This window comes from Myotis nattereri (assembly GCF_964212035.1).
Source record: "Myotis nattereri genome assembly, chromosome: 5".
Taxonomy (NCBI): Eukaryota; Metazoa; Chordata; class Mammalia; order Chiroptera; family Vespertilionidae; genus Myotis; species Myotis nattereri.
Window position 1 is genome coordinate 30,954,320 of NC_138080.1, and position 27,270 is coordinate 30,981,589.

Sequence of the window (27,270 nt, forward strand, 5' to 3'; positions counted from 1 at the left end):
TCCCCTTCTCCCAACCCTCAAAGGGTTCCCACCCCGCTCCCCTCCCCCTGGGACTTCCCCTCTTTCTTTTGCTCACACCCATCTTCCCCCTCGGGGCTCCCCCCAGCCCCATGACTCCTGAGGGACCACTGGGGGTTTTCCTCACTGCCCACGTGGCTCAGTGGAAAGGTCTTGGCCTGCGGTCGGACTCCCCCACTCCATACCCAGTTCCCAGGCCAGGCCTCGGGGCAGAGGGTAGGCTAGGCTGCCCTGGCTGAGCCCACCCCCTGACGGAGGCCACGCCCAGCTCCCAGCCCAGGGCCGGAGGAGGGGTAGTCATTGCACGCAACTTCGAGAGAAAGCAGAGGTGGCCGCCCCTACAGTTTCGGTTTAGAGGCAAAATGCAGCAGCATGCCAAGCCCAGCTGGGCCAGGAACAAGACTTCCTGGAGTATTTTTCTGCTTGTTGATTTTAGTTTGGGGGAAAGGTTTTTTGTGTTTTTGTTTTTTTCTTTAGTGCAGTGAAGAGGCCCATCCCAGTAGGGAGAAAACCCGGGGAGGGGGCACCCTGGGGGGCCACCAGAGGAACTCTTGCTGCAGGGTCCAGACTCCCTGAGGCAGTCTTGCTGTAGGTCACAGGGGCCCCCATGACCTCTCTGGACCTTGGGCTCCGCTGGTGGCTGTGCAGGGGCGGGGGGGTTGGGGGGGGGGCGCTACAGCCCCTCCCCATTGCATCTGAATGTGCCCAGAGCTTGGAGTTGGCTCCAGCACAGCCTGTACCAGCAGTGGCACGGCGGCCAGGTTTCGTAATAAACCGGTCTTTTAATTGCTACAGGGCAGGAGGAGGGAGAATTAAAAAAAAAAAAAAAAAAGAGGCAAAGATTTGTAGGACTTGGGTGGCGCCTGGTGCAGAGAGAAGAGGCACTGTTTTGAGAAGGAGCGTGGAGCTGCTAGCAGGGACTTAAGTAACATTTCCTGGTGAGCTTGCAGAGGGGGCTGGGGGCGGGGCGGCAGCGCAAAGGGGAGTGGGAGTCCTGGGAACTCTCCGAGGCAGCACAAACACAAGCACCCAGAAGCTTTAGGCATTTATTACAAGGCCATCCTCACAGAAGTAAAATAGATGTATCTGTAAGCTTCCCGTCTCTCTCAGTGGTTCAAGTCACAGTGCAAGTAACAAAATAGATTGTTCAGTTTGCAAACTGGGAGTTCATGGGTACAGAGCAACATCTGCCCCGGTTCCCAAGTCCCAAAGTCTAGTTCTGGCCAGGGCTGCAGACCCTCATCCACCAAGGCCCGTTTGCGTGTGCAGATGTCAGCTCCAGCCTCTAGAAGGGCGGGGGGCGCCATCAGTCTCACCCCGCCCTCCAGTGTGGGGTCCACGTCCTCCCCGCTGCAGCTGCTGCTCCGTCAGAGGCCTGAGCTGCAGCGTCCCCTCTCCTGCCGGCCTGAGCTCCCCTCTTCTCCGCTCGCAGCGCTGTTCCAGGCTCCCGGCCCTGGGGTGGCTGTGCACGCCCCTCTCCTTGTCTCCAGTCTCCAATGATTCTGCCCCCGATGGTCTCACAGGTTAGTTTGTTTTGGGGGGTTGTTCTGGGCGGAGGAGGGGTCTAATATTTATTTTGGTTTTTTTGGCAGCAACTTGACAGGTTCTGACGCTGGGCGGAGCCTCAGCGCTCCTGGAGGGAAATGTAGGGGACCCACTGGTTGTTCCCCCGGCTCTCTTCGCAATAACTGGCGACCTCCACCAGGCTGTGGCTCTTCCAGGCATCTGTGTGAGGGTTCTGTGGGAGGGGGTAAAAAACGGGGTTCAGTGGGAGTCCGAGGAGTGTGCAGGGAGCCTCCCTCTCCCAGGGCCCCTGTGGGGAAAACAGGCTGGCTCAAAATAGCTCTCGGGGTGATGAGGCCGCTGGGGCTGCCCACGGGACATGCCTAGCGTGGCTGAGCACTGAGCTGGTGCAAGCCCAGCCAGCTCAACTTTGTTGACAAACACGGGCCCAGGTACTGGGGGGCGGGGCAGACCCAGGATGCCCAGCTCACCGTGACCAGGAGGCAGTGCAGGTCCCGGGCCTCCGTGGTGTCCTGGGTCTCCGCTGGCTCGCCCAGCAGCTGCGCCAGACGTTGCATACCGGACACCCGGACAATGTTGATGTCGTTGTCACAGCAGAAGGACTGAATGAGTGTGAAGTGGATCTGCAGGGCAATGTCATCCTCCTCCTCCTCGTCAATGGCCAGCAGGCACAGGACCACGCAGTCAGGGTCCCTGAGGGGCCAAAGGAAGGGGTCGGGTCAGCGGGGGGCCTGGGGAGGGCTGCGGTGCACACGGGAGTTTGCATAAACAAAGAGAAACCGCAGGTCTGCAGGGGGGCAGCGTGTGCATGCAGCTGGAGGGGGGCGGGGGACGCAGGAGAAGGTAAAGTAGGAGCATAATGGGGGGGACGCTTGCAAATGATGCAGCGTCAGGATACTGCAGCTCCCCCCCCCCACAAAAACAGAGAGGTTCTCCATCCAGAGTGGGGACACTTGGGGAAGTCCCAGCCCCGAGCAAGAGAGGGGTGCAGCAGAGAGCGTGCAGAGCGCAGGAGGGATCTCCACCCGCACCCAGCTGGGGACCGGGGTCTGACTCACACATTCATCAGCTTGGCCGACTCGTACACCCCCACGGTAAGGCGATCCTGGCGCTGCGCGGCGACCAGCAGCTCCTCCACCGCGGCGCTCACCGTCTGCATCCTGGGGCGGAGGAGAGGGGGGTCAGCGCCCGGCCGCTCACCGGGCGCTCGGTCCCCGCCCTGCCCAGCCCACTTCAGTCTACTTACTTCTGCGCCGCGTTGTCGCACGCCACCAGCTCTTCCAGAGTCATGTTGCAGTTATAATCCACAGTGAAAAACAGCCCACGCCAGTTCCGAGGGAGGAAATGCAAACTCCGAGGCCGGAGAGCCCAAAACCTTCCTACGGAGCCCGAGTGTTCGGAAGACAGCGAAATCTGCCCCACAAAAGACGGGGGGAAAACTGCGAAGTCTCAGCAGGAATAATCCAGCGTTTGGCGAAACCAGGGCTCGGGTCCTCCGCGTCAGCGATCTGCTCCCGCCGCGCCCGGCGGCGCCTTTTAAAGCCTTTGCCGCCGTCCGCCCCACCCACTGGGGAACCCACGAAAGGCGATTGGCTGGCGGTGGAGAATGGGCGGGGCGCCCGTGGGGGGGGTTGCCCCACGTGGGGCCAGGAGGAGGGCGCCTGGGGAGCGTGAGTGCCAGAAAAGCGAAAAAAAAAAAAAAAAAAAAAAAGCAGAAGTTTTTTTCTCCAGATTTCCCGGCAGCCGCGCCGCGTTTCGGGGCGCGCGCGGGATTTCCAGCGCGCGAGGCGGCCCGGACTTTCGGGGGGGCCTGGAATCCCCTCCCAGTCCCCGGAGAGTCCCGGGCCCGCGGTTTTCCCAGGTTGGGGGCTTGCAAGAGGAGGGGTCCGGCTTGCAGCCGGATCCCTCCCCGGAGGTGGTGGTGGTGCTTTCCTCCAGTCTGAGACCCTTAGACACTGAGCGATTTAACTTCTCTGGGCCTCTGTGCACCTACCTGTCTAATGGGCAGGCAACGCCAGCCTCCTTGGGTTGGAGGGGGCGTTTTAAAAAAAGGGGGGGGGTGAGGTACACATTAAGCGCTTAATAAACTGTGGTGGTCGCGGGAGGTCGCCTCGGAGTCCCCAATGTTGGGGGCTGCGAAAGGAGGCCTGTTTCCCACCTGTCCTATGAGAATGCACACCGGCTTCATCCGGTTGCAGGAAGCATGACGTAAAATAAGGGGTTCACAATAAGCCTTAAATAAATGTCACTTGGTGGTCGCAGGAGGTCGCCTCGAGGTCCCCAGAAGCAGGGGCTGCAAAGTCCGAGGCGTCTTCGGGGCGAGCCCGGCTCCCTCTCCCCACCCGCAGAGATTTTCAGGGTAGGAAGCGCGTGGGAGGCGCAGGTGGTCGGGTCTGGGTGCGCTGCGCGCCCCCTGCCGGCGTCTCGCGTTCCATCATTTGACAGTACTTGGACACCTGGCCTGCGCAGACGTCAAGGTCGGAGAGAAAGCCTGGGGGAAATGGTCCGGGCTTGCGCCTCCCGCTGTCACCTAGGGTTCCCTTGCAATGATAGTCGCCACCGACTATCATTTCCTCCGTCCAGGGTGAGCACTGCTATGTATTTAGTGCGTAGTGTACCGGGCTCCCTGTATCGCAGTTCATTAAATCCTCAAGGACCCAGGAAGCAGGGGCCACACGTATCTGCACGATGCAAAAGGGGAAACTGAGGCCGCCTCTCCCTCAAGCCACTGGCTACTTGTTCTCGTAGCCACACGTGTGCGCCAGGAACGGCTGCACGCGGGGACGGCTGCCAGCTTCACAGTCTCCCCAGGAAGGCAGTTCACGAGCCAGGCGGGCAGGCCTGCGGGGGACTGTCTCCCACGGCCGATCGGGGGCTCCCGGGTGACTCACAGCTGTGTCCCCTCCTCCGCCAGCCTGGGGTCTGGACTCAGCCCCAACGCTCGGTTCCCCAGGCTCCCCCGCCCAGCCCGGGGCCGGATCGATGCATCACGCCGCCTCCGCACCGCCCACCTTGGAGTCGCTAAAGGTCCCGGGCGCTGAGAGGCGTGGTGGCGCCACCTGGTGGCCGATTTGGGTCTCTGCGTCTGCAGCGAAGGGATAGACCGGCGGGAGCGGAGTGAAGAGGGCTGGGTGACAGTTGCAATATTTTATATATACAACATTTTACACATGCAACATGTACTTAATAATATCAGAATGCAATATACTTTAAAAATCAACATTTATGCAAAAAAATCCATGATGAACAAAATATCAAGATTTTTTAAATGTACCTGGACGAGGGCCAGGACTTAGGGGGAGGCCAGGGAGGTGAGCTGTGCAGGTGCAGGACCAGATCCTGTTTATTTACAATTTAAAACATGGTTTTGTTTATCATGGATTTTTGTGTTGATTTTGATTTAACTAATTCATGAAAATACTTACCTTAATGATTGAGTTTTTTGGTGCCACTTTAAATTTTGCTCCTGAGGCCAGTGCCTCACTCACCTTACCCTAGGTTCAGCCCTAAGATGTCCCTGTCTGCCTCAAGGAGAGGTGACACATGTACCGGGTGGAGGATACCCACAACCCCCTCTTTGGAGAATGTGTGAAGCAGGGACTTCTCCAGTGAGAAAAAACAGGTATACCATACCCACCTTGCCAATGAGAATCTGTAAGTGTAATTACTCTTTTTATTAATGTTGCATTGTGTTGAAGACACTAATGTGAACAAACACTTGTTTTTTATTTATTTGCTTATTTTTAGAACAAACATTTATGGCGTACTTAACATGCTAAGCATTGCAGAAGCAGTTTCTACTTCAATGGCCCTGGGAGCACTGGGGTGACTGTTCCAGGTTTGCCAAGGAAGAAGCAGAGACTCAGGAAGACAGTTATTGGTTCCGGCGGGGCGGGGAGAGGGGGCTGAGAGCTGAAGTTCTCTGAAGATATCCCCAAGATGGGGAGGGTTTTGGAGAGGATGTTTGGAGTCTAGAGGGAGAGGGCTGGCTGGGGGGATGTGGGTCAGGGAGGTCAGACTGGGGGGAGACAAAGCAAAGTGAGCCCTGAAGGATGAGTATTTGTTTTCCTGTCAGAGGGCACAGCCCAGACAAAGGCTTAGCTTCTGGAGAAAGACTGTTGTGACTGATGCAAAGGAAAGACCTGGACACATCGTCTTTGAGGCCCTGCTTCGCCCCCCTTGGCTGAGGAGCATTCAAATTTTAGGTGAAAAACTTAAGGAGGCTGCAAAAAATTCAGTATCAAGGTAGTCTTTTTTTCTCACTGTTTAAAATTAAGATTTAATTCGCATACCATATCATTCACCCTTTTAGAATGTTCAGTGCGGATTTTGGATAGTCACAAGGTTATGCAACTTCTCCAGAATACGATTATATATATTATTGAGAGTGGAGGGAGAAGAGAAAGGGAAGAATGGGAAGAGAGAGAGAGAGAGAGAGAGAGAGAGAGAGAGAGAGAGAGATGTGAGAGGCGCATCCACTGATTGCCTCTCAAATGTGCTCCAACGGGGGCTGGGGACTGAACCTGCAACCTAGGTACATGCCCTTGACCGGGAATCAACCCCAAGACCCTTTGGTGCTCGGGCCACTTAGCCACACTGGCCAGGGCCAGAATATTAAAATTTTAAAATACCAAGTCCTAATGGTGTGGCTCCGTTGGTTGGGTATCATCTTATGCACCAAAAAGTTGTTGGTTCTATTCCCGGTCAGGGCATATGCCCAGTTTGTGGGCTCGATCCCAGGTGGGAGGCATGCAGGAGGCAGCGGACCATGTTCCACTCTCACTTTAATGTTTCTCTCTCTCTCCCTTCCTCTCTCTCTAAAAATCAATTTAAAATCTTTTTTAAAAATTATAATCCAGGACGATCACTACCAGCACCACACCAAGCCATATTAGAGCTGAGACCAAAAGGAAAAATCAGTATGATTGATCCTGTCTCGATTTAATATTTTGAGAATGTCTCCAGCATGAAAATTTTATTTTGCATGTGTTTTTTCTTAGTTGCACTAAAGTATGATTTTTTAAAAATTATGACTGAGTTTTTGCCTCACACTAGTACCAGCCCTGCTTCTTGGGACCCTGTTTTTAAACCCCAGCCCCCAAAAGCAAACTTGGGGAGGGGTGGTGTTCCCAGTGGACAGAGGGGAAATCAAGTCTCCAGGAGGTTGGGGAGTTGATCTGCCCAGAAGGGTGGATCCTGGGATCCCTCCCAGCGGGGCAGGTGGAATTGGGGAGGATTATGGGTCAGGGCCGGGCAGGGACATTTGAAAGACGTGAGTGCAGAGCTAAGGCCCTTTTCATTGGAGGAGGTGACATGGACCTACTGTGTGTATGTCTCCTCCAAATTCATGTACAGAAGCCCTATCCCCACTGGGCTAGTAGGAGGTGGGGCATCTGGGAGGTGATTAGGGTTGGATGAGGTCATGAGGGTGGGTACCTGTGATGGAGTTGGTGTCCTTATAAGGAGAGGAAGAGCGATCAGACTCTCTCTCCACCATGTAAGGACGCAGTGAGAAGGTGGCCGGCTACAGACCAGGAAGTAACCCTCACCAGGAAATGACCCCGCTGGCGGCTGGATTGTAGACTTCCAGGCTCCAGAACTTTGAGAAATAAATGTCTGTTGTTTAAGCTGCCCAATCTCTGGCATTTTGTTACGGCCGCCTGAGCAGGCTAAGATAGGAGAGGTGTGAGGGGCTGGGGTAGGTAGCATGGGGGTAGACAGAGCCCCCCAAAACAGCACACGGGAGGGATGGGGTGACCAGGGATACATCTGACTGCCTGGGTTTGCATTGCAACTTCCAACCTCTCTCCTGACCAGCAGTGTGAGCGTGAGCATGTCTTTCCCCACCCTCACCCCCACGCCCGTTTCCCCTCTGCACGCGGAGATCACAGCGTCCTCCAGGCTTTTCCTGACACGTAATGAGTCCATTCTGGTCCATGCTTAGAAGACACTGGCCCATGCATAGGAACCGCCTACTAAATGGGGCCCTTGGCTAACTTCAGACATGAACTGAAGGTCTGCTGGGGAGGGATTCAGCCCGAGGGCCGGTCCACAGCTACTGCAGTGATGGGGTGGGCTTCTCTAAGGAGGTGGCCTTTGAGCTGAGACCTGAGTGACATGAAGAAGGCTTGGGAGGCTGTAAAGGACAGTCTTCAGGCATTGCACCTGCAAGGGCCCTGAGGGTGACAGGAGCCCCAGGAGTCCCAGGTGGCTGGAGGGGAGCGTGGGAGCATGAGGTGGGGAAGGTGGGCCTGGGCAACTGTGGGAAGGGGTCTGGATTTTGGATTTGACTCTGGATGTGCCAGGAAGGCATTGTTTGAAGCAAGGGCATAGCAAGCTTCTGACATCATGGCTTTTTTCTTTTTCTCAGAGATGAACAAGACATGATTCCTGTCCCCAGGGAGAGGCTTCCTGGTGGAGGTGAGTCATTCTCTGAACTTTGAGATGTTGGTAAGCCAGGTAGGCTGGGGGGTGGGGGGGGGGGGGGGAGATGCCTTACCAGGTATGGGAGATGCAGCAGCAAAGATGAGGAGGCTAGGAGGCCAGGCCTGATGCGGGCAGGGGAGGGGCACTCCACTGTGAGGTCAAGCTCACCTGGTTCAAATCCACCTCCATCACTCACAAGCTGTGTGTCCTTGAATGGGTGACTTAACCTCTCTGAAACCCCTTTTCACGGGAAAACCTGTTTGTCGGGATGATGAAAAAAAACAGCCTAGACTGGGCTTGGCACAGAGAAAGTGCTCTGTGCACCTTCCCTATTGTAGTTACCTTGAAAGTCACCTAAAGCCAGGCCCCGTCTGGTGGGGGGGGGGGGGGGGAGGTACCCCTGCTGGTTCTCCCTGCAGCCCCCAGAGGGCCCCTTCCTCTGCCCCCCCCCCACCCCCCACTTGGTGGGGCTTCCCTGGGCCACCTACCATACCTTTCTCTCTTTCTCTCTCTCTCTCTCTCTCTCTCTCTCTCAGCGTTTCATACCCTCTTTTTTCTTCTTAGGACTGAACAAGGTGAGAAGGCAGCCATCTACAAACCAGGAAGTAACCCTCACCAGGAACTCCGTTAACATACTATATATTTTACTTATTCATCATACTTATTATCTGTGCCCTCACTGGAATGTCAGCTCCATCAGGGCAAGAGTTCTGGTCTGTTTTGCTCAGCGTGGTATCCCTGGTATATAATAGGGGACATACTATATATGTGTGCTGGTTGAATGACCGAGTGAATCCCCAACGTCACTCTGAGGGGCTCCACATTATGTTAAAAGGATACATTTTAAAAATATATTTTTTAATTGATTTCAGAGAGGAAGGGAGAGGGAGAGAGAGATAGAAACATCAATGATAAGAGGGAATCATTGATCGGCTGCCTCCTGTGTGCCCCCTACTGGGAATCGAGCCTGCAACCTGGGCCTGTGCTCTGACCAGGAATCAAACTGTGATCTCCTGGTTCATAGATCAATCAATGCTCAATCACTGAGCCACACCAGTCTGGGCAAAAGGTACATTTTTTTTTTTTTAAGGGAAAAAACATGATGCAATGTACATGTGCCAAAGAGTGTATTTAACTAATGAGGAAACCAAAGAGATGTCACCACCCATTCAAAGAACTCAGAGAACCACACATTCCTAGGCAATCAGGATACAAAAATGAATTTGCTTAGTAGGTGCAAATTGATAGAAGGAGATCCCCAATTTGTTGATCGATTGATTGATTTTGGAGAGAGAGGAAGCGGGGAGAGACGTCGATTTGTTATTCCACTTACTGATACATTCTTTGGTTGCTTCTTGTATGTGCCCTGACCAGAGACAGGGCCCGCAACCTGGGGGTGCCGGGGCGACCATTCCAAACAACTGAGCCACCTGGCCAGAGCCTGATCCTCAGTTTTGTCAGATATTTTCTGTTTGTGTGGATACACGGAGTTTAGCCAATTACATGGTTGGAGGGCACAGTTCCAGTAAGAGTGCCCTTGCTTCAGACACCAGTGGCAAGCTCCGGGGTCCCCACTTTCCTTCCAATTATACCACATTGGAGCACCCTAAATGACATAGCTAGTTTGGGCGCTTTTGTTGTTGGTGGTGGTGTTGTTTATTGATTTTTTTTTTTTAATAGAGAGAGAGAGGAAGGGAGAGGGAGAAAGAAAGATTTGTTTTTCCACTCCATTATCCATTCATTGGTTGAATCTTAAATATATTTTTATTGATTTCAGAGAGGAAGGGAGAGGGAGAGAGAGACAGAAACTTCAATGATGAGAGAGAATCATTGATTGGCTGCCTTATACACGTTCCACACTGTATGGGGTGGAGTCCAGGCATGTGCCCTGACTGAGAATCAAACCATGACCTCCTGGTTCACAGGTTGACACTCAACCACTGAGCCACACCAGCTGGACGAGGATATGTTTGTTTTTAAATTGATTTTAAAGAGAAAAAACATTGATGTGGGAGAGAAAAATCAATGGGTTATCTCCCTTACACCCCAACCTGGACTGGGCCCTGGCTGGGAATCGAACCCGAAACCTTCTGTATGTGTTGAGGCCATTGGTTGATTCTTGTATGTCCCCTGACCGGGGACCAATCCCCAAACCTTGACATATCGGGATGACGCTCTCTCTACCCAACTGAGCTACCAGGCAGGTTTTGAATTTTATAAAAACGGCCGGATCCTGTAGGTATTCTTCTGCACTTGGCCTTTTTTGCACCGTCTCATGTTGGGGAGCTTATCCTGTGGGTAGGTGTTGCTGGGTTGCATTCATTTTCACTGCTCTGTAATATTCCACTGTGTGAGTCTACACAATGGTGTCAGTCTGTACTAAGCAATGGATATTTGGGTTTTCAGTTTTTTTCCCTATTACAACAAACAGTGAGGGTTTCAAACCCGGATCAGATCCTCTCTTAGGTGATGAGACAGCCCCTGGCCAGCAGCCAGTAGGGGCCTGAGGCTCTCGGCCCAAAAGCCTGCAAGGACCCAAACCCTTCCAATAACCCTGCCCCAACTGATGCTTGAGTGTAATCTTGTGAATCCTAGAGCCAGATAACTAGCTAAACGCCACCCAGATTCCCGACCCACAGAGACTGAGATAAATTGCTTTCAGCCACTATATTTTGGAGCTACAGTGGGGCCTTGACTTAAGAGTGTCCCGACTAACGAGTTTTTTGAGATACCAGCTGTCTCTCCATGGATTTTTTGCAGAGTTGACAGAGTAATTTGAGTTAATGAGCTCCTTAACGAGCTTGTCTGGGAACAATTAAACTCGTAAGTCAAGGCCCCACTGTATTTGTTACAGGGCAATAGATAACTGATGCATTAATGTTATATTACATGTATTTCCCCTTCTATAGTATCTGCTGCTTCTTTTTTTTTTTTTTAGTTTGGAGTGAGCATTTATTTGCACAATGACAACATGCGGACAAAACCCAGAAGAGGGGAGCGGGCCTGGCATTTGCACCCCAGTGCAGCAGTTGGTCACACCACCAGCACAAAGCGAGACACATGAAGGGGCTACGATCTGCGATGATCTGACTGGTGGCAGAGGTGAGGGTGCAGGTGGGGCAGCTGCTACTCGTCCTCGTCCGAAGACTCTCTCTCAAACGTGTAGGCCATGAAGCAAGCGTTGGGTCTCACAACCTCAGGGTAAAATAAATTAGCTGGAAGACTGACCCCCTGACCCTCCCCTCGCCCGCCCGGTATCTGCAGGGGTGGGTGGGACGTGAGGAGCACCGGAGGCCCTGGCCCAGGTCACTGCAGCCGTGAAGGGGGGACCCGGAACTCCGGCTGCGGCGGCCTCCGCGCTGTGCAGGCTGAGGAGCGGCAGGTGCGGCCGGCGGGAACGCGGCGCTGGGTTCATGCGCTGCTTTAACATCACGGAGAGCTCTCATTCATGGCCGCGTCCACGTGCCTAGGACCTGACTGAGCATCGGCGGCCCCTCCCCCGAAGGCCTCCTCCCCACGCGCTCCTGCCTTCTCTCCGAGTCCTTTCACAGGCCACCTTCTCCAGGAGGCCCACCCTGTTTACACCTGCAGCCCTTCCCGTCCGGCGGGCGTGGCGTGGCGGTTGAGTGTCCACCTACGAACCAAAAGGTCACGGGTTGATCCCGGTCAGGGCACGTGCGGGGTTGCAGGCTGGATCCCTACTGTGGGGCGTGCAGGAGGCAGCCCATCAATGATTCTCACTCGTCATTGATGTTTCTCTCTCTCTCTCCCTCGCTGAAATCAATATATATATTTATTTATTTAAAATGCTGCCCCCCGCCCCCCCACCCCACAGGCCGCCAAGCCCTCTTCACCACACTTACTGTCTAGAAGACCATGTCTCCCTCCTCTGCCCGTCAGCGCCCCGAGAGCAGGGCCCTTGTTTTGGACTCGGATGCAGTCCCAGTGCCAGGAGAGGATCAATATTTACCGATTTCATGATTCCGTTTACTTATGGGAACAAAAAGCTGTTCCCTAAGTTCCAGCACCACCCACCTCCAAAACCTCATAGGGATCACCAGGTTCCGGCCCGAGTTCCCAAACCCTGACCCTGGAGTCCGGGCTGGCCTCCTGCTGCGGAATCCGGTGCGGGAATCCTCGCCTCGGGCTCTGGAGTGGGAGGGAACCCAGACCCCACACCTGGGGCCCAGGCCGCCAGGCCCAGGGTGCAGAGCTCGGGGTCCCCAGACTCGGGCTTCGCCATCCGTTCCCCCGCCCCCCCCCCCCCCCACCCGCCACTTCCCTCCAGTCCGGGCCCGTCATCCAGGCTCAGGACTCAGGCTCGCAGTCGCGCCGGGAGCCGGCGGCCGCCCCATCCCTGAGATTTTGAAAAATCTGGCGCCGGCCCCCGGGTGGAGCGGGAGGGCGGGCGGCGCCGGGCGGGGCTGGGGGGCGGGGAGACCCGGGCGGCTGCGGGCGGGGCGCTCTGGGCTCCGGATCCTCGCCCACCCCCGCACCCCCACCCCACCCCCACCCCCAGAGCAGACCGCAGTCGGCCCGTGGCTTCCCAGCTCCCGGGGGTCCCGGGGACCCAGATTCGAATCCGGACCCCGCCAACCCTGCTGGGGTCCCGGACTGGTTTCCCACCCCCCAAAATAAAAATAAATCCCTGTGTGCCTCAGTTTCCCGTCTTGGAAATGGGCCCGAAGACCCCGCGGCGTGTGGTGCCTGGGGAGCCCGCGGGGTGGACGGGCCAACTCGGCCGGGGCCCAGATCTCTGGGAAGGGGGCGATCACGGCGCATCTGTCGCCGCCCCGCCCGCTTAGCGCCAAAATTTGAAAATTGCCAACGCCTCCCAAACTGTGCACAGGAGCGGGAGCTTGGGCCCCACCCACGGGAAGCGCGGGGCTTTCTGGGACTTGGAGTCCAGCTCCCGGGTGGGGGGGTGGGGGTCTCGCCAAGTGGGGCGCTGAGAGATCGGGACCGGGAGTAGGGGCCAGACTCCATGGGACAGAGGGCAGACAGGCCAGGCCAGCCCGCGCAGCCAGCATGGGCATGGCAAGTGCCAGGCGGGGCCAGCGCCACGGGCTGCGGTGGGACCCGCAGAGCCGTCAGTGGCAGGTGAGTGGGCATCAGGTCCTGAGGTGGCCCCGGGACTTCAATGGGGAGTGGTTTGCAGCTCAGTCTGGAGGGGGGGGGGTAGGAAAGGTGACTCCATGCCACCCCAAACCTCAATCATACTCTCCCCTTGACCCTGCCTCCTGTAGTGTCACGTATTCATATTTTTATTTAAATCCCAACTGTCATAACTATTTTATATTCCTACCAGTAGGAGAAAAAAACAGTGGGCCCACAGACACAAGGTAACTTTTCAGAAAGCAGCACAGCCACAGTCTAGCCAGGGATTCACTCGTGCCTGTCTGGGTTCTAAGGCTGGGCCCTCTTTCAGGTGTTCAGGACAGGCGCGTACTCTTCCCTGGTGGGTTGGCCGGGGTCCCTGAGGAAGGCTGGACCAATGCCCCAGGTGCATGTGTGGGAAGGAGGGGTTCTGGCAGAAGGAACACCTGGCAAGTTCCAGAGCAACAAAGGGGAAGTACTTTTTAAAAAATATATTTTTTTAATTGATTTCAGAGAGGAAAGGAGAGGGAGAGAGATAGAAGTATCAATGATGAGAGAGACTCATCGATCGGCTGCCTCCTGCACACCCCACACTGGGGATCGAGCCCGCAACCCGGGCATGTGCCCTGACTGGGAATCAAACCGTGACCTCCTGGTTCATAAGTCGATGCTCAACCACTGAGCCATGCCGGCTGGGCAGGAAGTACTTCTTCACTGGGGGGCAATTTGCCCCCCAGGTGACATGGGGCATTATCTGGAGACATTTTTGGTTGCCCCGACTGGAGGTGGTGGTGCTGCTAGTGACATCAGGTAGTGGGGAGAGAGGGGGAGCAAAGATGTTGCTCCACATCCTCGAAGGAACAGAATGGCCCTCCACCACAGCGAGGGATGGGGCCAAATTCCATAGTGCCCAGACCCTACTTTATCAATTTGCCTCTTCTGGACTGTTTATATAAGTGCAATCATAGAGTATTCGGCCTTTGGGTCTAGTTTCTTTCACTGAACATGTTTTTTCTTTTTTAAAGATTTTTATTGATTTCAGAGAGGAAGGGAGAGGGGAAAGAGAGATAGAAACATCAATGATGAGAGTGAACCATGGATGGCTGCCCCCTGCACGCCCCCCACCAGGGGCCGAGCCCGCAATCCTGGGCATGTGCCCTTGACCGGAATCGAACCCAGGACCCCTCAGTCCACAGGCTGACATGTCATCCACTGAGCCAAACCAGGTAGGGCTGAACATGTTTTTTCTTAATTAAACATAATAACAGTTTCAGGTGTACAACCGAATGATTCAATATTTGTATATATTGGGAAACGATCACCACCATAACTCTAGTTAACATCCATACATAGTTGCCATGTTTTTCTTGTGATGAGAACTTTAAAGGTCTCTCTTAGCAACTTTCAAATACAGAGTATTGTTAACTATAGCCATGCTGTACATCACATCCCCAATTACTTATTTATCTTAAAACTGGGAGTTTGTACCTTTAGACCCCTGTCATCCATTTCGTGCCTGCCCCCATCTGTTTCCTGTATCTATGAGCTTGTGGTTTGTTTTTATGTTTTTAGTGTGTGTGTGTGTGTGTGTCTTTTTTAAATCAGGTATGAGTGAGATCACTGAGCATGCTTTTAAGGGTTTTTCACCATTTTTACTTTTAATAAGACTTCAAAGAGATTGGTAGGTGATACGAGTGGGGAAACTGAGGCACTGTAAAGAAACCCAGTGTCACACCTCAGTGGTGGAGCTGCGATTTTTTAAAAAAATACTTTTTTATTGATTTCATAGAGGAAGGAAGAGGGAGAGAGAGAAACATCAATGATGAGAGAGAATCATTGATTGACTGCCTCTTGCACGCCCCTCGCTGGGGTTCCAGCCCGCAACCCAGGAATGTGCCCTTGACCGGAATCGAACCCGGGACTCCTTAGTTTGCAGGCTAGTGCTCTATCCACTGAGCCAAACCGGCTAGGGCAAGGAGCTGGAATTTTGAACGTTTTGGCGCTGGACCCGAGGCCTTCTGCTAGCTGTTTAATGAACCGCTAGTAAAACAGCCAGAGGCTGAGCGGGTGTTTCCCCCCACTCCCCCTCCCAGCCCTCGCCGGACTTCAGCTCCCGGCATGCCCCGCAAGGCACTCGGCCGGACTACAAATTCCAGGCGGCCTAGCGCGGGCGGCCGCGGGCGGCCGGCGCCATCTTGGTCGGCGGCGCGGATTGAATGAGCCCGCCGAGCCGCGGCCGCCGTGAGGAACCGCGCGGGCCCCGAGGAGCCGCCGCCGCCGCCGCTGCCGCCGCCATGGCCACGGCCACGCCGCCGTCCGGCCGCAAGGGCGGGCCCGCCACGCCGCTGTCGCCCACGCGCCTGTCGAGGCTGCAGGAGAAGGAGGAGCTGCGCGAGCTCAATGACCGCCTGGCGCACTACATCGACCGCGTCCGCGCGCTGGAGCTGGAGAATGACCGGCTTCTGCTCAAGATCTCCGAGCGGGAGGACGTGACCACGCGCGAGGTGGGCGAGGGCTTCGGGCTTCGGCTTCGGGGGGGTCCACCGGCGGGTCCCCAGGGGGCTTGGGAGGCCCTGAGCGCGGTGTGCACGCCGGGGCGGGCGCCGCCCACCGGAGGAGTCCCCAGGCGGGTCCCCAGGGGGCTTCGGGTGCCCCCTAGGGGTGCAGTGTTGGGCAGACCTCGCCTGAGGACTCCCCAGGGGATCTGGGTCCACCCCCCGCTGCGCGACAGGTGGCGATGGGCAGGCCCCGCCCACCAAGGGTTTGGGGAGATCTGGGGTCTCCGGGGTGACTGGGTGTGCACCAGGCGAGGCCCCGCCCCGGAGGGGGGTACGGGGAGCTCCCCGGGTGCGTTGGGGTGTTCGGGCGTCCTGGGAGAAAATTTGGGGGCGGCTCCCTGGCCTCCGAAGAGACTGGGAAGCTCAGGCTGGCGGAGGGGCCTGCGGGGGGCGGGGGTCTCTGGGCAACTCGCGTGGCCGGTTCTCCGTGGAACTTTGCGCGGATCCGGTGCAGAGTCCTGGGGAGTTCGGGGGCGGGGCGGGCGGGGGGGCAGAAAGGCGCCGTGTCCTACCCGAGCCGGGGTGGGGGTCCGAGGGGAGGTGGCTGATGCCTCGCGGGTCAGGTGGGAATTTGGGGCGCGCTCAGTTGGCCCCGCACCCCGATGACTCGGGCGGGAGCCTGGTCTTCCCGGGGGGCTGTGGGGGAGGAGGAGCCGGGAGGTCTTGGGGAACCAGAGGGAATATATGGGCTCCAGGTTGGGCCCGGACTTCACTGCAGACTGAGGGCAAAGGGGCCGGGTAAGCCCCGCCCACTAAGGGAATGTGGGGACCCAGTGCCTGGGGAGTCCTGGGGGTCTGAGCGAGTCTGGGGACTTACCCGAAGCCACCTCTCCTTTTCTCCGTCCCAGGGGCGGGCCCTGTCCCCCGGGGGGTCCCCAGGGGGCTTTGGTGTCCCCTTGGGGTGCCGTGCTGGGCAGACCTATCCTCTGAGGACTCCCCAGGGGATCTGGGGCAGGCCCCGCCCACCAAGGAGTTGGAGGAAATGTGGGGTCCCCTGAGTGACTGGGTGTGAACCAGGCAGGCCCAAGGGTGGGTCTTCTAAATTAGGGGGAGTTCCCACCATGTGCCCCCCTTGTGGCCTTGGTGGGAGAGCCAGGTCCTGAGCCTCGCCTTCCCCATCCGGAGAATGGGCTGAATGACGGGCTTACGGGCTTAAGGCAGGAGAGCAGCTGGGGGTCATTTTGGGGAGGTGCTTGCCCTCGGTGTGACCTTGAATCTCACTGCTTCCTCTGTAAAGTGGAAATAATAGTACCTTTTGGGCTTGTTTGTGGGGCTACGACGAGTTAATGTTTTGTAAAATAAAGGCAATGGCATGTAGGACAGGTGCCCAGCAGAAGCCGTGGTCTGGGTTCTGTTGTCCCTGTTTAGTAGTGGCTGGGCAGGAACCCCCTCAAAGTGGAGCTTGGGGGTTGGGGGAGAGACCGTCTGGTGGTTGGGGGAGTTCTCCGTGGCTTGGGATTGGATTCCAACGCAGGGTCCAAATTCTGCTCAGCTGCTTGGAGCCTCAGTTTTGTTATCTGTTCGGTGGGGCTAGAATTGTCCCACCCAGATCGTGACCCCTCCGCCTTAGTGTGAGGGTCCTCAGGCTGCCAGCCTGGTTTCTCCCTGCGGGGCTGGTCTGCACCCCCTGTTTGAGCTGGTTTCTTGTCTTCCCCATCCCCCCCAAGTGGACCCTCTGCAAATGGAGTGAGACTCTGGCTGACTTTGGGGAGTGCTGAACTTTGTGGGCCCCTGGAGGGCATGTCCCTGACCCCTGTCTGTCTGGGTGTGTCTCATTCCTCAGCTAAGGCTGCTGGGATGGAAGTTAACATCTGGGCTCTAGGAGATAACAGGTGTGCTCGCAGCTGAGCTAGGGCATTCCAACCAGCTTGCTCTTTCGGGGCTCCCTGCTGCCTAGGAGGTGAGGTGCATGTGGTCAGTGGAGGAAGCTGATTGATAACTTACTGGAGAGGGGACCTGGAGCAGTGAGTGGGGTGGTCAGTGGGCTGTAAGGAGGGGGTGGCCTGCAAATGGCCTGCAAATGGCCTTAGGCTACAGTGCGGCCCAGGCTTCAGGCTGTTGAGGGGACAGTGAGGCCATCGGTGGTGAGCAGGGTGGTAGGAAGTGGGTGGCGAACGGGGGCTGGGAAGGTGGCTGTACCAGGAGAGTTGTGGGTGTGTCATGCTGAGGAGTATGCAGGTTACCTGTACAGCATCGTCTCACTGGGGTGATCCTCCCCTCCAGGTGACACTGGGCAATGTCTGGGGACATTTCTTTTTCGTATTAAAAAATATATATCTTTATTGATTTCAGAGAGGAAAGGAGAGGGAGAGAAATAGAAACATCAATGATGAGAGAGAATTGATCGGCTGCCTCCTGCATGCACCCTACTGGGGGTCAGGCCCACAACCCAGGCATGTGCCTTAACTGAAATTGAACCTGGGACCTTTCAGTCCGGCTAGGGCTCTGGGGACATTTCTGGTTGTTGTGACGGGGGGTGCTCCTAGCATCCATCCAGTGGGTGGGGCCAGGGGTGCTATCAGCACCATACTGCCCAGGATGGCCCCAAATGCCAGTAGTGTAAGGGCTGAGAAGCCACTAAAGGAAGCCATTTAAAATGTTAGACGCGTAGCCGAAGCCGGTTTGGCTCAGTGGATGGAGCGTCAGCCTATGGACTGAAAGGTCCGGGGTTCGATTCCGGTCAAGGGCATGTACCTGGGTTGTGGGCACTTCCCCAGTGGGGGATGTGCAGGAGGCGGCTGGTCGATGTTTCTCTCTCATCGATGTTTCTGGCTCTCTATCTCTCTCCCTTCCTCTCTGTAAAAAATCAATAAAATATATTTTAAAAAAAATGTTAGACGCATAACACACATCTTCTGTAATAATAACAGCATAACATGCTAATTAGACCGGATGTCCTTCTGGACGAAGCGTGCCAGAGGGAAGCTGGTGCCGTTAGCTAGGGGAAGGAAGGCCTACTCTTGCACGAATTTCATGCATCGGGCCTCTAGTTTGTAATAAAATCCAAGCAATTCAGGTGCCGGGTAAAACTAAAGCTCTGCTCTCCCCCTCGGCTGGCGCCCATCTTGCTCCGTTGTCTGGTCATACACGGTCCTTCACACTTGCTGATCCACAAACCTGGCCGTGTGTACATTCCAGGCCTTTCCCACTGGATGTCGGTTGATATCTCTTGGCCGAGTGGGCAGTACTTGGTGAATAACCTCACTGGAGGGGTTCTAGAAGGGCTGGGGCTGGCCAGATTTCTGTTTGAGAAAGATCGTGGGTGCTGGGAGAGGGGTGTTGTGGGCCAGGGAGGGGTGGTTCTTCAGGGAGCCTCCCCTGCCTGGTGTTGAGTTCCTCTTGGCTTCAGTTTCTTTTCCCTTACCTGCCCAGGTGTCCTGTTGCCTTGGGGCTGGGGGTGAGGGTGGGGGGCAGGGCTCCACAAGAGGTAGGAGCCGGGCTCCTGGAGCTTGAGGGAGGAGCTACCACTTGGGGTATCCACCCACAAGAGCCCATGTTTGGGTTTTACCTGCAGACCTGTGTATGTGTCCCCCCAGGGACACAGGCATCAGGAAAAGGACACCTCTAGTTATCTGTGCGCACACACACACCCCCACCCCCACCCCCAGCCAACATGTGCTCACACATTTGTCGGGATTCCTCATGTTTGGCACTTGGGCGAGCCATGAAAGGGAAAGGCCCACGCGGTCCCTCTCCCGTTGCAGCGTCTGCAGTGAGCACAGTGGTGGTCACAGGTGCAGAGCCGCGAGGGCCTGCTGGGGAGAGCACCTGTCTGTGGTCTGAAAGGGCCTTTGGGAGTCTGCTGTCTGTTCATTGTTCCCCAGACAAGGATTTTCTGAATTGTCCCCATGCCATAGATCAGGGTCAGCACATGTTTTGTGAAAAGAGCCGGAGTGGCTTTCAGCTCTGGGCTGGGTGACCTCAGTCACGATTGCTGCCCTGGGCCGGTATAGTGGGAAAGCTGCCACAGCGGCTGGAGGAATGGGCCAGGCTGCTTGTCCCTAAAGCTTATGCAGGCTGAAAGGTATTCACGTGTCACAAAGTATCTTTTTCTTTTCTCCCCTCAGCCATTTAAAAATGTAAAAACGATCCTGGACTTGCAGGCTGGACCAAATCAGGCAGTGGGCTGGAGTCCAGCCTGTGGGCCTGAGTTTGCAGACCTGGCTAGGGTAACTGCCTAACACACACACACACACACACACACACACACAGAAATACCACAGAAAAACAAAGTGCTTTAAACACTCTGGCCCAGGAGCCAGAGCAGGGCCTGCAAGTGGGCCCTCATCTTGAACACAGAATCTAATGGGGGCGCCAAAATCTCAATCATGGAGATGAATGATATATTTTTAATTATTCAACCTTATTTTTAGGCCAGTTTTAGATTTACAAAAAATGGCAAAGGTAATACAGAGTTCCCATGTACCCCAACCCAGTTTCCCATGTTAACATCTTACATTAGGCCCTGGTGAGTAGCTCAGTTGGTTAGAGCGTTGTCCCAGTACACCAAGATTTTGTCTTCGATCCCCAGTTAGGGCATATCCACAAACCTGGCCGTGTGTGCATTCCAGGCCTTTCCCACTGGATGTCGGTTGATATCTCTTGGCCGAGTGGGCAGTACTTGGTGAATAACCACTGCCCATATCACTGGAGGGGTTCTAGAAGGTGAGGGAGGGGGGTGGGGCTGGCCAGATTTCTGTTTGAGAAAGATCGTGGGTGCCAGTGAATGTATAGATAAATGAAACAACACGTAGATGTTTCCCCCTCTCTCCCCCTGCCCCCCTCTCTCCCTCTAAAATCACATTTCCTTAATTTTCCCCTGAGGTCGTAGGACCCATCCAGGATCCCACATGACATTGTGGGCTGTGACATTTCTGACACATGCATCAGTTTTCATGCCCTGGGCATCGTGAGGAGGAGGGGTCGGGAGTTTGGTAGATGCCCCTCTATTGGGGTCAGCTGGTGTTTTTCTCATGGTCTGGCTGAGGCAATGGGATGGGCAATATTTTAATGAAATATTTTTCAAGTTGGAATTAATGCAAAAAAAATCCATGGTGAACAAAATACCAAAAACTTAAATCCAGCATCAGAAATGCTGGTTTTCCCTTTTTCCTGAGTTCTAACCTGTTGTTTTGTTGTTGTTGTTGTTGTTGTTGTTGTTGTGTTGCTGCAGTCGGAGACCCTCCTATCCAAAGAGGGGAGGGTGGGAGAGGAAGGGCTCCAGTAGGCACCCAATCTTCCTATTCTTTCTCTTTTTTTAAATTGATTTAGAGAAAAACATTGATTTGTTGTTCTACTTATTTATGCATTCATTGGTCGATTCTTGTATGTTTTCTGACCGGGGTTCAAACCTTGGTATATCGGGACGACACTCCAACCAACGGAGCTAGCTGGCCAGGGTTAGGCACCCAGTCTTGGGGACAGGGGGTCAGGAGACCTTGTCTATGGCTTCTCCCCCAGGGTACCAGACCCTCCCTGGAGTCAGCAGAGTTCTGGAAGTTGAGATAGAAGACAGAGCAAAGACAGGCATGTGAACCCAGGTGCTCAGCTATCTTTAGAGAGTAGGGCCAGCAGTTTTTTGTGAATTCAGAGTTTATTTCAAAAGGCAGTTCCTAGAAGGTGGAAATGGAGGGGATGACCCAAGGAGACTACTGTTGGTGGGAGAGAGGGCCCTTGCTGTGTGTGAGGAGGGGAGCAAGGGGAGTGGGAGTGGCCAGGGTGCAGGAGGGAGAAGCTTGCTTTGTCTCTGCTCCCCTTACCGGGTACCCTGACCCCCTCTCAGAATTGTCCCCAGCAGACCTGCTCTATCCTGTATTTTCACAGCTCTAGAGAGGGCAGTTTATTGATTTGTGCCTCGGTTTTCCTATCTGTGAAATGGATCCAGGAACCCATATCCTGCTCTGAGGGATGACAGGTCTTGGAGCTGCTGCAGTGAGGCGGGGTATCCAGGCCTGGGAAGGTGGGAGGTGGGCGTCTCAGCTTGGCTCTTAAGTCCCACCTTGTCCAGATTTGCCCAGGACATTCTGGAAAATCCCACATCAGGAAACCCCTCTGTCCTGTGGAAACTGGGACTATTGGTCACCCTACTCACAAGTCCTTGGCAGCTCCCCTAAACCCCTCTGCTCAGGGGCCTTTCCTGTGAAAGGGAGGGGAGTGGCCCTCTCAGGATCTAAGCTGTCCCCCCACCCCCCAGCACAGATACTCGCTGGTGTCCTGTAGCTTTGTGGCACATGGTGCAGCTGTCCAAGCCAGCTGCCCTGAGAGCGGGCCTGCTGTCGCCCGTCTGTCAGCACCGCATGGCGTCTTAACAGCTTTGTTGAGCTATAACTTCCATCGGATACAGTTCACCTAATTAAACTCTGTAGTTCAGTGGTTTTTGATATATTTAAAGTATGCAGTCATCACCACTAATTCCAGAATGTTCACCCCCACAAGAAACCCTGTCCCCATGAGCAGTCACTCCCTGGTCCCTGGCACCCACTAGCCCACTCTCTGTCTCTGGATGTACTTGTCCTGGACATTTCACATAAATGGACTCACACACTCTGGCCTTTTGGGTCTGGCTTCTCACTGAGCATCACTGTTTCAGGGCTCATCCACGTTGCAGCAGTGTCAGCCTCTGCTCCTCGGCATGGCTGAGTACTGACCCAGTGCTCTGCGGGACCACATTTGTTACCCATCATCTGTCAAAGGACATGTGTGTTTTCACTTTTTGGCAGTTGGAATCGTGCTGCTGTGAACACGTGTGCAGGTTTTGTGTAAATGTGTTATTTGTCCTGGGTGGAATCTAGCAGTGGGTTTGCTGGGTTATGTGGTTACTCTCTGTTTAACCATCTGAGCAACCACCAGGCTGCCTTCCACAGCGGCTGCACCTTTATCATGGAGGCTCCCATTTCTCCATGGCCTCACCAGCCCTTGTTACCATCCATCTTCTTCTTTTGCTGTCCCAGTGGGGTGAGGTGGTATCTCACTGCCCTGGTTTGGTTCCAGGTATTTGTAAACACGTGCACCTCCACGTGGGGAGGGTGGGGCAAGGAGGCTGATGGGGAATATAAGTTGTGCACCCAACTGCTAGGTGTGACCTGGCAGGGGACAAGTGGTGGGGGCAGGTCAGGCAACCTGGGGCCTTGCAGGGTTGGTGGGCTGAGCTGGTTGGGAGGCCTCCCGGGTTAGTAGGAGCTGTGTCCTGTGGCAGGCCACCCTGGGGCGCCTGCTGCTGTGGGGGCTTTCCCTCACCTGGGCCTTGCTTTCTCCCCAGGTAAGTGGCATTAAGTCGCTGTACGAATCGGAGCTGGCCGATGCCCGCCGAGTGCTGGATGAGACAGCCCGGGAGCGGGCCCGCCTGCAGATCGAAATAGGGAAACTGAGGTCTGAGGTGGAAGAGGCCAACAAAAGGTAAGGGGTGTGGTGTTGTTCTGATTCTAGGGCTATAGTGTGTACAGGGCGGGGCGGGCACTAGAGTCAGGGGCTTGTCAACCCCCTGTGTGGTGGAGTCACTCTGAGAAGCACCCAGAAAACCTTTGGGGCTTGTCCAAGCTGGTGGCCCCCACTCAGACAGACCTGGGAGCTGGTCCTGTGGGTTCTTGGAGGCCAGGGGTCAGGAGTGCACTGGCTGCTGGGTGGGTGAGGGTGAGCTCGGTATCCTAGCCTTCTAGCTACCCCCTGACCACCTTTAATCCCACCCACCCCACAACATAATTTGGCCCAAGGAGGGTTTTGAAGCTGGGCAGCATTCCTAGGACTGACTCTAGGAGGTGGTAGTGCTGGGTCAACCTCCTCCTCCTTCAGGCCACAGAGCCCGGCTTCCCCAAGGACCCACCACTCTCTTCCTCTACCCTGGATTTGGGAGACGCCGATGTGCCAGCTTCCTTGTTTCTGGGGCCCCTGCAGGCCCAACTTGCTGTCTTACACGTGGCCTTTATCCTCTGCCTCCTCTCAGCGTCCTCATCCTGGGAAACTTTGGGGCCAGACTCCCCAGCCCCATCTTCACCCCAACCAGGCCCATTGCAGCCAGGCAACCTTCAGGCTGAGTCTTTTTTCTTATTCGCAAATCATGTTCTTTTGCCTGCTTATGAATAAAAAGGTTTCAAAAATTGGGAGAATAAGTTGGTGCTGGTGATAGTAGCAGAAGTAATAAAGTTGTGTGTGTGTGTGTTAATCCTTACCCGAGGATATATTTTTTTCCCATTGATTTTTAGATTCCCATTGATTTTTAGATTCCCATTGATTTTTAGAGAGTGGAAGGGAAGGGGAGAGAGAGACAGAGAGAGAGAAACATTGATGTGAAAGAGACACATCAATCGGTTGCCTCCCACACCCACTCTGACCAGGCTGGGGATTGAGCCTGCACCCAAGGTATATACTCTTGACTGGAATCCACCCTTTAGTCTGAGGGCGGACACTAACCACTGAGTAAAGCCAGCTAGGGCAAAGTAATAAAAAAAAAATATTTTTATTGATTTCAAAGAGGAAGGGAGAGGGAGAGAGAGATAGAAACATCAATGATGAGAGAGAATCATCGATCAGCTGCCTCCTGCACTCCCCGCACTGGGAATCGAGCCCACAACCCAGGCATGTGCCCTTGACTGGAATTGAACCCAGAACCCCTCAGTCCGCAGGCCAACGCTCTATCCACTGAGCCAAACCAGGTAGGTCCAAAGTAGTTTTTTTTTTTTTAATCCTCACCCGAGGTATGCTTTCATTGGTTTCTAGAGGAGAGAAACATTGATCAGTTGACTCCTGATGCGGGGATTGAACCCACAACCTTTTGGTGAATAGGACAGTGTTCCAGCCAACTGAGCCACCCTGCCAGGGTGTAACAAAATACTTTAAATACATCAAGTATTAAAGTAATACAGGGGATACCACGAGTAACACCAAGTTCAGGCATGATCCCCTTTCATCCTCACAGTGACCCTAGCAAGGCCAGACTTTCCTCATCTCCCTTTACAGAGGGGGAAACTGAGGCACAGGTTGGACACTTGTCCACGGTCCCCCAGCTCAGTAGTGACCAGGACCAAGGCCTGGACCCTGGTTTCCTGAGTCCCTCTGGTAGTTCCAACAGCCAACAGCCACCTTCATATTTGTGGCATTTTTTTCTTTTTTTGATTAATAGATTAAAAAACAAATTTTTTTTAATTGATTTTTTTTAGGGAGAGAGAGAGAGAAACATTGATGAGAGAGAAACATTGATCAGTGGCCTCCTGCATGTACCCCACTAGGGATCAAGCCCAAAATCTGGGCATCTGCCCTGACCTGGAATCAAACCAACAGCATCCTGGTGTATGACCCGATGCTCAACCACTGACCTACACCAGCTAGGCGCTCCCCCCCCCCCTTTTTTTTAATAGAGGGGTTTTTTTTGAGCAATTTTAGGTTTACAGGAAAATGAGTGGAAAGTTCAGTTTCAAAAATCCCCCCCTTGGGTTTCCCCATTGTCGATGTCTTACGTTAATAAGTGAGCCATGTTGTTATAAATGACTTAGAGGCCTGTTGCACAAAGTTGTGCACCAGTGGAGTCCCTCGGCCTGGCCTGTGGGATCGGGCCAAAACCAGCTCTCCAACATCCCCCAAGGGGTCCTGGATTGTGAGAGGGCGCAGGCCAGGCCAAGGGACCCCACGGGTGCACGATTGGGCCAGGGAGGATGCAGGAGGTTGGCTAGTGGGGGAGGGACTGAGGGAGGACTCCAGGGCATGTCCATTCCATCAGTCCTAATGGGCCGGACCCCAGCAACAAGCTAACCTACTGATTGGAGCGTCTGCCCCCAGGTGGTCAGTGCATGTCATAGCAAGGAGTTGAGTGGCCTTAGCATATCATTAGCATGTTATGCTTTGATTGGTTGAACGGATAATACAACTGGACACTTAGCATATTAGGCTTTTATTATATAGGATGAGTCAATATCTATACATTATTATCAACTGAAGTTCAGAATTGACATTCTGCTTGCTGTTCCTTGTCTGGACCGAGAAGTCATGTTTTTTCTGTTTATCAGAGTCATAGATGTTCACTGTCAAGAAAGTGGAAAAAGCAAGATAATTTAAAGAGGAAAATGAAAGTGTCCGTGCACCTCCACCCAAATGGAATTGCCTTGGCGCATCTGACACGTGTCTTTTCCGCCTTTTTAATTTAAACTAAAGGTGGACACAGATAGCTACGAGGTTCTTTTGGCATAGCAAGCCTCTGAGTTATCGATGTCCTCTGTGACGTGATGTTGCAGTTGCTGGCACGTACCAGCATCTGGGAGTGTGTCACCAGTGGCTGCCGTGGCTCAGGTTGGTCCCATTGTTCTGTGACAGTTTCTTTGGGTGACAACTGTGTCCACAGTCATTTCCCTTGGCTTCTAAGCAAGATTCACCCGATTCTGGGTATGGTGGGTGACTTGTTTATTTAAGGCCCCCACTCTGGAAAGATGGCTTCCTGGACTCTCTGGGCCTAGGGCTTTTCCCTTTCTGCTCTCAGGCCTTCAGCATTACAGGTCTGCAGGCACCTCTCTAGGTTGTCTGACTTCCCTCCCAGGCCTTCCGCACCCTGTTGTCTGTGTCCATGGGTTATGCATATATGCATACAAGGTCTTTGGTTGATTACCTTCCATCCACCCACCTTCCCCTGCCTTCCCTCTGAGATCCCGCTCTCTGTTCCATGCTTCCATGTCTCTGGATCCAGTTCATTCATCTGTTTATTTTGTTACTTAGATTCCACATATGAGTGAGATCATGTGATACTTGTCTTTCTCTGACTGACTTATTTCACTTAGCATGATGCTCTCCAGGCCCCTCCATGTAGCTCAAAGGGTAAGAAATTCTTTTTTACTGTTGCATAGTATTCCATGGTGTAAATGTATCACAGCTTTGTTATCCACTCGTCTACTGATGGGCACTTGGACTGTTTCCAGATCTTAGCCATTATAAATTGTGCTGCTATGAACATAGGGGTGCATACATTCTTTCTGATTGGTGCTTCAGGTTTCTTAGGATATATTCCTAGAAAGTGGGATCACTGGGTCAAGTGGCAGTTCCATATTTAATTTTTTGAGGAAACTCCATACTGTTTTCTTTTTTAAAATTCTTTATTGTTTAAAGTATTACATATGTCTCCTTTTTTCCCATTGACCTCTCCCCAGCCACCCCCACCCCCCAGCACATGCCCTCACACCCCTAATGTATGTGTCCATTGGTTAGGCTTATATGCGTGCATACAAGTCCTTTGGTTGATCTCTTACCCCTCACCCCCACCCTCCCTTGACTTCCCTCTGAAGCTTGATGGTCTGTTCGATGCTTCTATGTCTCTGGCTCTATTTTTGTTCATCAGTTTATGTTGTTCATTAAATTCCACAAATGAGCAAGATCATGTGATATTAATCTTTCTCCAACTGGCTTATTTCGCTTAATATAATGCTGTCCAGGTCCATCCATGCTGCTGCAAATGGTAAGAGTTATTTCTTTTTTACAGCAGCGTAGTATTCCATTGTGTAGATGTACCACAGTTTTCTAATCCATTCATCTGCTGATGGGCACTTAGGCTGTTTCCAAATCATAGCTATGGTAAATTGTGCTGCTATGAACATAGGGGTGCATATATCCTTTCTGATTGCTGTTTCTGATTTCTTGGGATATATTCCTAGAAGTGGGTTACTGGGTCAAATGT

General features: G+C 53.9%; 2 protein-coding genes across 2 annotated transcripts in view; one reads left to right on the forward strand and one right to left on the reverse strand.

Moving 5' to 3' along the window:
- Positions 1 to 1,050: 1,050 nt before the first annotated feature.
- On the reverse strand, positions 1,051 to 3,052 carry GADD45B (growth arrest and DNA damage inducible beta). Its single transcript, XM_081091082.1, has 4 exons — positions 2,789 to 3,052; positions 2,601 to 2,702; positions 2,013 to 2,235; positions 1,051 to 1,756 (listed from the first exon to the last, which is right to left on the reverse strand). The coding sequence occupies exons 1-4, from the start codon at positions 2,830 to 2,832 to the stop codon at positions 1,643 to 1,645; spliced, it is 483 nt and encodes a 160-aa protein (XP_080947208.1). The 5' UTR covers positions 2,833 to 3,052; the 3' UTR covers positions 1,051 to 1,642.
- Positions 3,053 to 15,359: 12,307 nt separating this feature from the next.
- Positions 15,360 to 27,270, forward strand: part of LMNB2 (lamin B2) — a gene marked incomplete at its 5' end in the record, with an annotated part of 29,657 nt that continues 17,746 nt past the window's right edge. Inside the window, 2 exons of the mRNA XM_081092284.1 lie at positions 15,360 to 15,569; positions 22,882 to 23,018. Of these exons, the coding sequence (XP_080948410.1) occupies positions 15,360 to 15,569; positions 22,882 to 23,018 (347 nt within the window). The remainder of the gene's footprint in view (positions 15,570 to 22,881; positions 23,019 to 27,270) is intronic.